The sequence below is a fragment of the Aotus nancymaae genome, unplaced genomic scaffold (genome assembly GCF_030222135.1).
Source record: "Aotus nancymaae isolate 86718 unplaced genomic scaffold, 86718_ANA_hifiasm-v0.15.2.pri h1tg000025l, whole genome shotgun sequence".
NCBI lineage: Eukaryota > Metazoa > Chordata > Mammalia > Primates > Aotidae > Aotus > Aotus nancymaae.
In genome coordinates, this window is record NW_026988438.1 from 8639899 (window position 1) to 8655422 (window position 15524).

At 35.8% G+C, this 15524-nt stretch overlaps 1 protein-coding gene across 9 annotated transcripts in view; it reads right to left on the reverse strand.

The window, feature by feature from the left end:
• PHF14 (PHD finger protein 14) overlaps positions 1–14774 on the reverse strand; it is a 191642-nt gene extending 176868 nt beyond the window's left edge. For 4 of the 9 annotated variants that reach the window (XM_012450733.3, XM_064380362.1, XM_012450732.2 and 1 more), the window contains exons 1-3: positions 13765–13922; positions 13143–13253; positions 4962–5761 (exon numbers count right to left, since the gene is read on the reverse strand). In XM_012450733.3, the coding sequence (XP_012306156.1) occupies positions 4962–5761; positions 13143–13253; position 13765 (912 nt within the window). In that variant the 5' untranslated portion in view covers positions 13766–13922. Of the gene's footprint in view, positions 1–4961; positions 5762–13142; positions 13254–13764; positions 14230–14706 lie in introns of those variants that run through there. The other 5 variants (XM_012450730.2, XM_012450735.2, XM_012450736.2 and 2 more) reach the window with 3 other exon arrangements.
• Between the last annotated feature and the right edge of the window lie 750 nt (positions 14775–15524).

Here is a 15524-nt window from a genome sequence, read left to right on the forward strand (position 1 = left end):
GATAAAACATAGGTTTAAGCACACTTATGATCAGATCAATACAAAACTGATTTATTATCAACTGTTGTTAGTATATTTCTGAAGATGTATACAATCTTTCAAGGTTTTAGAGAAACTAGTTAAGCTGAAGTTTTTAACATAAAATTTCTAAAATACGGTTTTACGTAAAAATAGAAATCAGAAAAATAGGTTTTGAATGGTAAAAAATAAAAGTACCACCTAGAAAATAACTTTAATGTAATGGAATAATTTAATGTAATCAATGAAATTATAAGAATAAATGATACTATATGAATAAACCAATCATTACTTAAAGTAAATTATTTCACTCTTTCCATCAGGATTTAAAACTTACCCTAAAAATGATAATACTGATCGATATTCTCCACAGGCTCTAAAATATGCTTACTGATCATTTATATATATATTCCATGTATGATTGTAAATGATATACACAATAGGCTAAATTTTATCTAAATCCCATATTTAATACAAGAAACTTCCAGCATTCTTCCTGTAAAATCAAAATTAAAAGACTCCTACTGCCCTAAAGAAAAAATTATACCAAAAAGCTTGACCAATTATGCTTCCTCTAAGTTTTGAGAAAAGATTATTTCTCATGAATCTCAATATTTACACAATGTTACAGAACTGACTTTTTTTTAGGACTCAGAGCAATTTGTTCCATTTTGCAATGTGTAAAAAGGCAACTGATTAATAAGTCTGAAGTCCCAAATAGATGTGGATATTTATAAATTTTGGTAAAATTTGTGCATTTTAATTTGCAAAAATCAGGTGAATTTCTTAATGACAATGACATCTAATACTTTTAACAGAGCCTTTAATGGAAAAAAAAAATTCTACTCAGCAAAGAACATAAAGTGACCTTTATAGGGCAGTAATCCAAAATCCAAACTGTCTCTAATATTATTTTCTGTGAAAAAAGAGCTCTTCTTTTACAAATCAAAATGCCACTTCTATTGACATAATTTTCTGTCATGTATTAATTCTCATCCAAAAGTTTAGTTTCAAAATCTTGAAAATGGAAACCATTTCTGAAAATACTACACTGCCTTCCCCAAAAAACATACCTCAGAAAACTAAAGGGCAAGATAATGTTAAGGAATCTCAAAGCTGCAAGATTAATGGCTGAAAAAGACATATAACCACATTTCAAAGGGATTCTTCAGACTGTACTAAATTCAAAAAATACCGTAAGGCCGTTGACAAAAACAGGTGGCCATCTGCAGAAAACGCAGTTTATCTAATGCCCAGTTCTAGAGCAGCAGTCCTGAAGATGTGGTCCAGTGAACTCTCTTTCAGCAGGTACACAAGGTAAATGCTACTTTCATAATGATACTAAGACATTGTCTTTTTCACTCTTTCTCTTATGGGAGTAACGTGAATTTTTCCAGACACTACATGAATTGGGATTTGACAACTTGTGTGCTTCCTCAGTTTTAATTTGAAATGGTAAATATCAACAGATATAATCTACATAAATATTAATGGTTGTCCTCAATAGTTTTTAAAACTGTAAAGGGGCAATGTGTGGTACACCTGTAATCCCAACATTTTGGAAGGCTGAAGCAGGATAGCTTGTGGTCAAGAATTTGACACCAACCTTGGCAACATAAGACGCTGTCTCTACGAAAAAAAAAAAATAAATAAAAATAAAAGCATTAGCCAGCTGTGATCATACACCTGTAGTCCCAGCTACTCCAAAGGCTGAGGTGAGAGAATTGCTTGAGCCTGGGAGGTCAAAGTTGCAGTTAGCCATGATCACACCATTGCACATCAGTCTGGGCAACAAAGCAAGACTCTGTTTCAAAAAAAAAATTTTTTTTTAATTTTAAAATTAGGTCAGGTGTGGTGGCTCATGCCTGTAATCCCAGCACTTTGAGAGGCCAAGGCGGGTGAACCACTTGAGGTCAGGAGTTGGAGAACAGCCTGGCCAACATGGTGAAATCCCATCTCTACTAAAAATACAAAAATTAGCTGAGCATTCTGGCATGCACCTGTAGTCCCAGCTGCTCGGGAGACTGAGGCAGGAGAACTGCTTGAACCCAGGAGGTGGAGGTTGCAGTGAGCTGAGATCATACTACTGTACTCTAGCCTGGGCAGAGTGAGACCCTGTCTCAAAAAACAACAACTACAACAATTTGAGAATCATTGCTCTAGAGTATTTCAGGGTCTGCAGCATAGGTATGTTAAAGCCATTAAGAGCAATAATTATAAGAGGGCCCTGCTAAAATAAATATCTTCAAAATAAACTTCAAAATTATGAAAGTTTCAGGTCATCATTTCGCTACAAATGAACTTAACGTAGCAGCCAAGAAAAATGCCTGCTTATAAACTAAATATGGTATAATTATATATATATACATAATATATAATATATAATTACATATTTCTATTATGTGCTTCTAAAGCTACATTTTCAGCTATCTCTACAAACAATATAGTTTCTGAAAACAAAGTAAAAGAAGGGAAAAATCAAACTTCAAATATAATCAAATATATACTTAACTATGTATAGATAAGGAAATTATAACTAGCTAAAATAACCAGGAAGATTAAGACCCAAACACTGGCCACAGGCAACAAGGACTAGCTTTAATCATCTTTTTACAAAATCAAGATCATACAAATAAGAAATCTAAATATATAATAATCACAATTAGTTTAATTAAAATGTAATTATCTAATTTGAGGGACATAATTTAAATAACTAAAATCATCAAAAAATTACTGTAAAGCTTAAATAATAGAGTTGTGGGGAAAATGACTCAAGCTTTTAAGTAGAAAGTTAAGAGAAAAATTAACTTTTTATGATCTCTTCTACATGTGCACTTTTAAGTGCTTTGGAATCTCATTCCTGGAATGTGTTTGTGTTTGGGACTACTAACCTAAACATAAAAGGTCCCATTATTGCCAGGCGTGGTAGCTCACACCTGTAATCCCAGCACTTGGGAGGCTGAGGCAGGCAGATCATGAGGTCAGGAGTTCAAGACCAGCCTGGCCAACATGGTGAAACCCCATCTCTACTAAAAATACAAAATTTAGCTGGGCATGGTGGAACATGCCTGTAATCCCAGAACTGGGGAGGCTGAGGCAAGAGAATTGCTTGAACCAGTACTTTGGAGGCAGAAGTTGCCATGAGCCAAGATCGCACCACTGCACTCCCAGCCTGGGCTACAGAGCAAGACTTCACCTCCAAAAAAAAAAAAAAAAAAAAAAAGTCCCATTATTAACTGAAGTGTCTTCTAATGAGAAGAAAAAAACTGAACAACATGTAGACTTTAAATGCATCATAAACGTTAGTCTACAACCTCTTAAGCAGTACTAATGAAGTACAGGTTTAATAAACAAATACTGTACACATTTTACATGGCAAATTTCTAAACATATGCAGATGTCCCCCACACTTTGGCGTAAATCTGATCCACACCGCCTCCATCATTAGCTGGACTACTTCTAAGAGTATCAACCTAATAAAAATGAAGAAGTGAAGTTGTCAAAAGTAAACTTATTCATTAGATACAGAGTATTAAGTGCTATAAAATAAACTGAATGCATGCCTAAATTAAATCCAAACAATTAGATTTTTCCATGCCTGTTTCTTTAAGACAGCATTGACAATATGGAACTGCCTGTGCTATATCATTAAAAATATTATACTGTTTTCCAAGTGACAACTTCCCTTTAAAGATAAGAACTAGAATAGCACTGAAGGCAGGCAACATTTTTCATATAAAATATTGGTTTCAGAAGTTAAGCAATGTTTATAATCCAAATATAAACTGCTGTCTCATCTCCACTGATAACCTCACAGCCTGCTATAGATTATTTTGGTAAGAAAATCGCCATATTTTTAAGCAAAACAATTAAAATAGATAATCACTGCTATATAAAATTTGTAGGCAGAAAAACATGAAAGAACAAATAAAGCATAAGAGAAAAAAAAATTTATATCAGTTTAACTTACTTCAATGATATGGAAAAAAAATAAGTGTTTGGTAAAGAAATAAATTTTGGTGACTATAAACACATTAACAGAAATGACAGAACTAATAATTACAGTTCTACATGTGATGTAACAGATACATCTACATGTTAAGACAACAACTCAATCTTTCTTTTGAAGAAAAACATGTACAAAAACACATAGACAAAGAGACACAAATGTGTTTGACTGAAGAGTCTTGAAAGATGCATCTCTGAGATCAATGGATATACCTAACTTTCAGTAGTAGAACTTCAAGTAGAAACACTGAGTCATTACTGTAGTTTTATTACAAAAATGTCTGTTTTATGATGGAAATGTTTGGGGTTTTTTTCCATTTCTTTGTAGACAGAACTTAATTACTAAACATATGTAAAAATAGTTCATACTTATGTGTAAGTCCCATACACATAAAGCCAAAGATTTAGTGAGTAAAAAGATGACGAGTGCTACAACTGGTAAAGGAATTAATCTTTAAAATGAATCTCTGTAAGTTTGAGAAAATCATCAGACTGTTTGTTGCCCTGCTCTAAGGTATTCTAAAGGCCTACATTTTAATGTGGATATGGACCTAACCAAGTTGAAAGAAAGGTGACCTTTGTTTTCATAATCCACTCAGCACCATTCAGCAGTCCTGTGAACAAAGGAGTAAAGGGATAAAAAAGAGAATAGAAAACTTTGTCATTTCCCAAGTCTAAGGATATAAAAATATTTCTCTAAATATTTCTCCTTGAGGACAAAGATTGTGAACTCCTTGAGAACGGTGACAAATAGTAGATGTTTAATAAAAGTCTGTTGACCAAATGAAAAAATGTTACAGTTAGGGTGCTCATTCACTCCCACAGCCGTCTATAAATAGGAGTTCAAGGAAGCCACTTAATACAACGTGTAGAGTGATTTAGAGAAGAATTCCCTTTTCCCCAGACAGACAGATATAAAAATTGGGTTGATCTACCTCATTACTCTTGCTTTGAGATAGGGTCAGGCTATCATTGGTCAGTTCCTCATCATCAGCACTGTTTCTGCTAAGAACTTTACTCTTCTTCTTCTTGCAACCCCCTTCACTGGCAGGGCTACTATGATCTTCATCATTGCCTTCATCATTCTCGTCTTCATCACTCCCACTTCCCTCATCTTCATCATCCTCATTGTCTCCATCACTTCCCTCTTTTTGAGATGCAGATCTCCCTTTTCTCTTCACTACAGTAGGTCGCCAATCATTGTCATCCTCACTGTCATAGTCATCCATGTCATTCAGTTCTTCCATGGACACAAAATCCAGAAGTGGTCGGTTTCGCCGAAGGTTCCATTTTTTTGGCTCGCTGACTTGTTCCTCTGTAGCAGTTGTTGTAGTAGGAACAGAAGGGGATGTGTTAACAGCAGGAGGACTTGTGGCTAGTGTGGTGGTAGTAGCAGAAGCAGCCACATTCTCAGATACTGTTGCTTTTTCTTTTTCCTTCTCTCTTTCCTTCTCTTTCTCCTTTTCTTTCTCCTTTTCCTTTTCTTTTTCCTTCTCTTTCTCCTTTTTCTTTCTAGGTCTTTCTCCAATTTCTTCTTCCTCCTTCTTTTCCATTTTAATTAATTGTTTTTCTGATGATAGTACTTCTTCCTCTGCAGAATTTTTAAGTTGTTCTTCTTTTACTTTAATATCTTCATTCAGTTCTTCTTCTAAAATATTTTCTTCAGAATCACTACAGGAACCTTCTCCACTGTCCTTTGAAGCATCTTCACTTCCATTACCACTCCCTTCAGAATCTGTTGAAAATATGAGAAAAAAAAAACCACACATATGTATATACATACACACACACACACACAACGCTGACACAAATGAAACCACCAAAATCTGTGAGTAACTTGTAAAACAATATAAACAAATTTAAGTCAAAGAATGGTAGACATTCCCAACCTGATCAAATAATAAATCAATGAAGTTGATACAATGGTTTTAGTTCAGTATAGCACTAATGAAGATGAATATAGATAACCCTAAATTAAAATATGCTTTAAAAAGAGAAGCACTATTTTGTGTCATATGGCAATGTTTGGTACTGAAGAGGCAATTATTTTTTAAAGTAAACGTGCTTCTTTTAAGATTAGGCACTTGATTTTAATTTTACTGATATAATACAGACAAAATTCTTCCTCCCTTAAACATCTTTTATAGACTATATGGACTTATAAGTATTGAGTCACAACCAAAACAAGATAAATCTCACCCATAAAACTGCTTATTTTATTCTACCCAGCAAAATGAGCATAGCTATTTATGAGAGTCAACTTATACCAGATCCTTAATATACCAAACAAATTTTAGGAATACCAAGAACACAGGTCAAAAGAGAAAAGAGACAATAGCAATGGCACAGAAAAAGGAAGTTGCAAGATAAATTATCAATTTTCCTGTTTATTAGAATACTCTTCATATCACTAAGGGTCACTATACTTTCAAAAATTCTAGACAGTAACTACTATAGGTTCTAGAATGGAAGAAACTGATGAATAAAGCAATCCATCCTGAAAATGAGCAGTCACAGAGGTTACTGAAAAGTTAGGCAGAGGACATTAAAGAGCTCACAGAGGACTATAAGCTTTCTAGCAAGTTTCTTCCATTCCTACCTAAGGCAGCCCAGTCCCTCTCAACCTAACACTACTCAGTAACCTTCTAAGCATTCTCTTTGTACCCAATCAAATAAGTAACAATCTAAAATAAGTGAAGAGAGAAATAAATGGGAGGAGGGAAAAAGGACAGGGAGCAGGAGGAGGTAGAGAAGAAACGAGTCAATTCTTAGCCAATACCAAAAAATCCACAGGATGATGAATTTTTTTGTACTTACAGCCAAGAAAAAGGTAATGATAAAATGGTGGAAAAAGTAAAGTGTTTCCACATAATTTTAATTTCTATTAACTTAACTAGACTTAACCTCTGTAATTAACTGAGCACTAAAAGTAAGGGAAGCTGTCTGTAACTAGTATCTGGTATCTAGTGAACCTCATAAGTCATATACAAATGACTGATAACAAAAATATCCTGCAAGTAAAATTACATAAAAAATAAACACTAACATTTATAACAGATACTGACTGACTCTAAGAAATCATTATCAATCTCACAACTGTCATGTAGGTATCCATAGCTTATTAGGGACCGTTCTGAAAAAAACACTTAACAACCTTGCACGGGACACAAGAGCATTATCACACAGGTCAGCAATTCCCTATCTGAAGCTTTAAGAGCCAGATGTGTTTCAGAATTCATAATTTCTCAGATTTTCCAAGGGTAACATGGCATATGCACCATATGTTACACTAATACCCTCAGTGAACTCTATGGTATTATCCTATAATCAAACACATTATTTCTGCAAAGAAAAATACAAATATTTACAGAGTATGAGAAATAAATAATACAAATAAACTCCTATCAGTTTCTGTTAGGTTTTGCCATCAAGTAACTTTGTGTCAACCTTATAAAACACTTAGATTTTTGAGCTTCTTGAATTTCAAGAGTGCAGACCCAATATTACTCACAAACAACTGACTTCTTTCCAGTCTCCAGAGCATTAAGAAAATTATGATTTTGTAAACCACTCAAGCAATTTAACCCAACCTACCAAGAAAAATCACATCTGGTAAAAATAACAATAACAATAATAATCTCTAGACATTTTAAAATGATTTAATAAATAATAACCGGAGTTGACTAAACACTTCTAAGACACAGAAGGATCTCTTACGCACACTAACTGAAGAAAACTGAAACACCTTAGGCTCTAAAATGGAAGCAATGCCGTAGTTAAGAGAGCTAGAAAATCAAGATGAAAGAAAAGGTACTTTTCTTCTGGATCAACCTTCTAGAAGGCTTTTTACCATTCAAAACTTGATGACAGACACAAGATTAACTGGGGCAGAAGTATAGGTAAGCTGATCAAAATTCAGACCAATCCAACTTTGCTATTACTTGATAAATTTTACAAAATGTCAGAGATTTTCGTGATTTTGTTTTGGTTGTTGCCAATGCCAACTAATTAATTATTTTTTCAAATCAGAGGTAAATTGAGACTCCTTGATGTGTTTTTGATTTATAACCATGCTGAATAAAAAGCAACTTTTAAAAAATATTTCAATGTTTCACGTTTGTTAACTATTATTAGAAAAATGGACATTTTTCTGCAAAACCAAGTTCTAATAGCTTACCTAACCCCTCATTCTCCAAATACAGTACATTACTCAGACTCCAACTACAGGGATCAGCAATATATCAAATTTTATCTTTCTCTGATCTCTCAAAAATAACTTCTTCAACTGATTAGTCATTATTTCTTTTTTGTACATATGCACTGGAGGGATGAAGATAAAATCCACATTTAGTTATTATAAGAATAGCTGGGTAATAACAAAAATGAGAAAAATCAAGGTCCTTGGCTATTTTTTTCGGCATACAAAAAAATTCCTATTACTATAAAATCAAAGAATGACTCTGTGCCATGTTTCAAAATAATAATAATAAAGAAACGAAAAAAAGAAATAATAGACTGGAGAAATGAGCCAGATACTTCAAATAAATCTATCTTAGGCAGAAAGACAGAGTTAATTTCAAGTCTACAATAAACCTTTCTTAAATTTGAAAAAAATCTTTAAAATTGAAATCCTACTTTCCATTTGTTTAAATAAAAGATAACCTTTTTCAAACATATAATATATCAGAATCTCTCCAAGCAATAGCTATTTCAACTAACAATTAAGAAATTTTTTACAGTTACAGAATTTTTAAAAACTCCGTTGAGTGGTAATGGCCAAAAATAAAATACACTTTAAAATTAGAATTTAAAAAACCAACCTTCAAGATTCCCTTTACAATAAATAAAATAAAAATTAACTTAATTAATATCAACCATCAATATCATTATATCCAATATTCTCCCCATAACAAACTCAATATAATTTAATTAATTTTATGTTAATATACAACATATGCAATATAAATTTGTTCATCAATTTCATCAATCTAATTCTGTTCATTGATCTGGTACAGCAGTATTTGTGCTATAAATATACACAATAGATAACAGACCGATCACTATTCTACTGGTTATTAAGAGCTATCTTGGGGCTATGTTTGACCAAAACTGTGTATGTCTTGAAGACAGCCAATCAGTCAACACAACTCATCCTCTACTTCTGAATCTAGTTCCAGCTATGTCACCTTAGGTTTTTATGGGTAACTCTAAGCCAGTGCCTCTCAAATGGGGTCATTTTTTTCCCACAGAGGACTTCTGGCAATGTCTGGAAACAACAGTTGCCAAAAGAGTGGGAGTGGGGGTAGAGGTGAGGCTGGGGCAGGTAGGAAAGATGCTACTGGCATACAGGACAAGCCTCCACAACAAAAAATTATCCAACATAAAATGCCAATAGTACCACAGCTGAGAAACCCTCTACTCGTACATAAGGCCTCAATTTAACCTTATTCTACTTTTCCAGGCTTATCTCTTCTACTTTAACTCAACCCTGATCCCCAAATATAAAGAACATTTCCAAGTCTCACTACTTTTAATTCTTCCTTTACCAAGATTGCTGTCTATCTAAATCTCTTTCTGTTCATAGTTCCTCTTATCTCCTCAATGAAATTGTTCTACATCAATCCTATAAACTAATCCCATTTCCTATGAAAGACCTGAACTACACAAGTGATCAATCATCCTTTGCATCAATTATTTTATTTAATTATTCTAATTTTTATTTTATTTACATGTTATTTTACTTATTTATTCTAGCATTATTACTATTGTTTTGTAAATTCACCATAACATCTAGCAACGGGCTAAACTACTGTCAATGAACACATCTTGGTCCATTTATTCAAAGTCAGATTAAGCACAAAATACCACCAAAGTCTCAGGCTGACTCTTCTCATTAAATTATTTCCTGGCAATATGACCTAACTAAACCATTGATCAAGATCTAAAATCAACCCAATTTTATTCTGGCTAGTGGGGGATAGGGGTAGAGGGCATGGCTAATCATCTGCTTAATAAAAGTAATACATGTCTGCATCTTTAAAAAGATGTAAACATTCTTTAAAACATTCAATTAATGTAGCAGATAACTAAATGTAAATAAGTCTCCTATCCTATCCCCAGTCCTATGCCCAATCTCAAATGTAAACACTTTTAACTAGGTCAAACCACAAAATTGCCAATATTTGACTGTTTTGGACCTACAAAACTGGTAATTCCATATGTTTCAACCTAACATTTCTACATATGGTTCTTCTGGTGGTTATCACCATAATTCTAATACATATATACCCTATTTTAGGACTTATTCATTTCAAACTTTATTTATTGATTGCTTTCAATCAAAAATGAGAAACTTACTTTTACTTTTGCATTAAAAATAAAATATAAACTATTTTTGGTTTCGTAATTTTCTAAAGGTAGAGGATCATAATCGTTAACTTTGTCAATAATCATGTGCCAATCTTATTGGTGGGTCATTCTTTTATTTGTTTGTTTGTTTTTTGGTGTCAGGAGTGGGATTGGTGGGTCATTCTTTAGCAATGTTGATTTGTTTCCATTTTACGATAGAATTAAATTATGTTTATCTTTAAATGTTTTCTATATTTATTCTTAAAACCAAACAAATACAAAAAGTTTTATAGTCAGAATTTCAGATTTCAAGATGAAGGTAAGATGAAATTAATCCACAGAATCCAGTTAGTCAAAATTAAGGCCAACCAATCTAACCACTTTAATATTAAGTTCTAAGGAAGTCTGTAGTTCATTCAGTAAGTCATTTCTAGAAGTTGTTTTGAAAGAAGATGTGATTAGACAAATGTTTAGCTACCATGTCTCTACTTCCAATTTAATCTCCTATTCATAAGTAGGGCTGAGAACGCATAACTTCAACACGTTTGAAAACCAGTGACAGGACTAACGTCTTATCTTCTATAAGACTCCAACTACATATATACTATCTCAGGCACAGAAAAGATGCAAACAGAAAACAATGGTAATCTAGAGCCAATATCTCAGCTATGAGGAGCATCAATGCACCTAAAACAAGAGTCAAAAATATGATTCAATTTCTGTTGACAACTAATCATTTTAAACAAAATTTTCTTCTAAATTCCCTTTTACAATAAATACCAAGAACTATACATATAAATTTGTGACCTGAGACCACAGGTCGCAAATTGAAGCTCCCCAGGGCCAGGAAGGTAAATTTTAAGTGCAGCATACTAGATGTTTTAAGAGGGAAGAGGAAGTAAATAATTTTAGTGTATTTAGGGGATACAGAGATATATCAACCTAACAAAACTCATCCTATCATTTTTCACAAATAACAGTTCTCTTCAACTATAATTAGGATTCAACAAGGTCAATACTTAGCTCGATATCATAAAATATTTTGAGAAAATACTTTATGTTTATATCAGATTGTTTTACCACTTGAAAAAGAAGTGATACCTGTGAATACTCCATCTCAATAAACAAATCTTAAAAACAAATTGTCCATAAGGCCAATATTGTCACATAAATATGTAACACTTAATATAAGTTTTAGAATTGTTCCCACAATGATATTCAAAGAACTCATATCTTCCGAGATCCAACTATGTTCGTCAAAGTTTACAACCACAACCCTAACAAACCAAAACTACATCCTAGCCAAGAATATTCTTATCTGCCAAGGTCTTTACCAAGAGAACTAAGATTTAAATTTTACCTCCTCTCTTTTCCCCTTCCCTTCTTTGGAAATACCAAACATCAGCAAACCAACTAAATGGGAGATAAAGAGTCAAGAAGCAAAGGTTTAAAAAAAAAAAAAAAAAAAAAAAACAGTTAATCAAGATAAACATCAATTTTAGATTGCTAGGGATGAATTCAATTAGTAACCAAATATCCAAAGTTTCTGTTTAAGATTCAATCAGTCAACTCTTAGGATCTAAGCAGATAAACAGACTCAATTCTGAAGTCAAATCCATTGGATCTGACTGAGTGACCTCAAGCCAGTTCTGTAAACTCAATACCCCTGTTACCTGTAAAATTGTATCTCCTTCACTTAGTTACTGTGAAAACTAAATGAGACTATGCAAACAAAAAGTTATCAGTAAATCACAATGCAAATTCTGCTGTTAATGCTACTAAAAGTAGCAACAGTAATACAACACAATTTAATTCATCCCTTCCTACCATCCCTAGCAGGAAAAGGAGAAGAGAAAACCAGAGGAAGGAGAGATGTGACTAAGCACAGCAAACTCTCTGGAAAGATATTTAAAAACTGATGAAGAGATGAAATTGGAAAGGCTTTTATCACTTTATTTAAATTTTCATCTCACTTTAAATTTTCAAAATAAGTGGAATTACAAATAATTTTTATTGTTCATATATCAGTATTTTTTTCCCATAAAATACTTAAACGTAATTTTTATGTTTCTCAGATTCCTTCAATTGAAACTGTATATATTATACACATCAGGTGCATTGAACAGAAGATACAAAGGAAAACCACACTTTTCTGTTTTCCAATTTAGTACAATATGATTATAAGACCTTTAAAAAAAGTTTTTAAAATTACTAAATATAGTGAGCAAGTATGCATGGCATAAACTTCAGAGATTTCTGAAAAGCCCAATCCACAAGGTCCACCACCTACTATAATTTAAAATGCAACTCTTACTCTGGTCAATTTTATTCTAGTAAAAGAGCTAATAAACAAAAAAGCGAAACTTCCCTCAGAGAATGCCAAGTGAACTGAAAACAGAAGAACCCTGCTCAAGAACTATTCATGGTCCACACACCTCTCAGGATACTTTTCTACTTCAGGATATCTTTCAGTTTTTTCCTCTATAACATAAACATATTTTAAGGTGTAAAATAAAGAAAATCCTTTTATATCTTTGGAAAAAGTTCTTCCCCTGACTGCTAATTATCTCTGAGGAAAACAGAAGCAATGATAGGTCTAGTGACAGGATCTAAAGGCAAATGGGAAATCAAATGGACAAAATAAATGAAGTGTATGTGCTTTCACTTAAAATTGGCATTTTAATCAAAACCGATTAAAAAAAGAAATGTCTAAAAACAAACCCAACTCCAGAAAGCTGGGAAAGGGGAAGAGAGAAGGAAATATTTACCTGAGGCATCTCCAACTTTAAAATCACTGTCATCTGAACTATCATAATCGAGAGCTTCCAGCAGAGAAGCTGCCAAAGGCTTCACCTGCCTCCTCTTGGAGCTGCGATCCACTGTTAAGAGAAAAAAATTACATTGTCATTCATAATCACACCAAACACAGGAGAGCTGTGGTGCTAAGAGAACATAAAGATGACCTCACACAAGGAATTTTTGCCTAATTAAGTTATCAGCAAAAGGGGTCAGGAGAAGTGGGGTGGAGACGTGGGCTGGGGAGGGCTGGACAGCTCCATGGGCAGTTTCAGAGGCGGCTCCAGCCCTGATGATGCCAACGCCAAATGAGACCAGCTAAAATCGAAGCCGACCCCCTTGGGCATCTTTTCCAGCTGTTTCTGCACCTTCCTCTTAATCCCCCACTTAGACATTGTAACAGTCAATGAAAAACGCAAAACTCAAGGAATAAAAGAAGCGGGGTTCATTCCCGCGGCCAGTGTCGAGGGAGCGTCCACCAAGGGTCCACCTTTCCCGCAGGGCTCTCCCACCCCCGCCCTGCTCCCCGCGGCCCTAACTTCTAGAATGGCTGAAATGGATCCCTCTCGCCGCAGAGGCCTCGTACACACTTACTAAGGAATCCGTGAGGTGGTCGTTTGGAGAATTAGGGAGAGGCTGCGGGAGCCCAGGCAGCGCCGAGGTCGGGGACTGGGGCCGCGGAGACAAGTCCGAAAGATGCTATTTAAAACCGGCGCGCCGCCAGCGGGACAGGGGCGCTCCCAAGAGTAGCCCCGCCGTCCCCTAAGACCCCCGCCCCCCCCCACCCCCCGGCCTCGCCAGGCCCTGGTCGCTCGAGCCCCTTCCCACGGCGCTCCCCGGCCGGAGAAGCTCTCCGGCCCAGGCAGCGCGGCCAATCCCCGGCGGCTCTAGGGAGTTAATTTCTCCCGTTAAAAGTAGAAGAAAAAAATTAAAGAAAGAAAAACTTTATTAGCCTGCACCAAAAGCAACAAAAGACCCAGAAATTGCACAGCGCGAGGCCGCCTGTCTCAGACAATAGAGAAAGCAGCGACCCGGAAACGGCTCTGGGAAGAAGGAAGTGAAAACACGAAGCTAAAAGCAGCCCTGAGAGCAGTAGGAGTTGAGAGCGCATGCGCAGGACTCGCTCCCTCGCACCCTTCCGGAGCAGGAGCCGAACAGACGAGCGGAAGCCGACAGGGAGCCGAGAGGAGCCGCGTAGTGCCAAGCGGGAGCAGAGATCCCTGCCCAAACCCTGTGCAGCTCCGCCCACAAACCCCTAAGGCTCCGCCTTCTCCGCACCTAATTCTGCTCCTGAATCCAAATCCCTGGGACGCCACTTTTTGTTTCTGATTTGTTTTTTAAGGATTTTTCTCGGAGTAAACTTACCACAAAGGGACGTTTGCTACCTTAAGCCACTACCAATAACTAAATGATACTGTCACCGGTATAGAGTCATGACTGAAAGTGGTCCAGGTTCTTGGCGTTTTGAACAAATTGGACAAAACGCCCAGCAAAGCAAAAAAAGAATGAAGCAACAAAAGAAAAGCAGGGACTTACTGAAAATGAAAGTATGCTCTGTGTGGGAGCGACATGAGCAGCGGCTCAAAGCCCGAATACAGAATCTTCTTGGATCCAAATACCCTCTAGAAGCTTCCCATTGGCCACTTCATGCTCACCTCGCGTAAATGAAGTGGTAACCCACAATTGCAGAAAGCAGCCAACCAAAGACAAGTGAAGTTACGAGGTCACGCTCCTGTGCAAACATTGATGCAAAAAGCATCCAATCAGAGGCTAGGCTGAAGTTACAAAGTTATACCTCTATGCAAAGGAAGACTAGCCTGCAATCAGTCTGGTTTGTTACAGACAGCCAATTTCCTTCCTCCTTTTTCAGGTGGAGGAACTTTCTTTTTGTTCCTAGTTTGCCCATTGTTTTTATCATGAAAGGGCTCTGAATTTTGTTAAATATTCTTTCTGTGTCTTTTGAGATGATTGTGTGATTTTTGTACTTTCTTTTTTCTTTTTTTTTTTTTTTTGAGATGGAGTTTCGCTCTTGTTACCCAGGCTGGAGTGCAATGGCGCGATCTCGGCTCACCGCAACCTCCGCCTCCTGGGTTCAGGCAATTCTCCTGCCTCAGCCTCCTGAGTAGCTGGGATTACAGGCACGCGCCACCATGCCCAGCTAATTTTTTGTATTTTTAGTAGAGACGGGGTTTCACCATGTTGACCAGGATGGTCTCGATCTCTTGACCTCGTGATCCACCCGCCTCGGCCTCCCAAAGTGCTGGGATTACAGGCTTGTGCCACCGCGCCCGGCCTGTACTTTATTTTTTCTATATGGTCTATTGTTAACGTTGCTTTTTATTTGTTGAATCAAC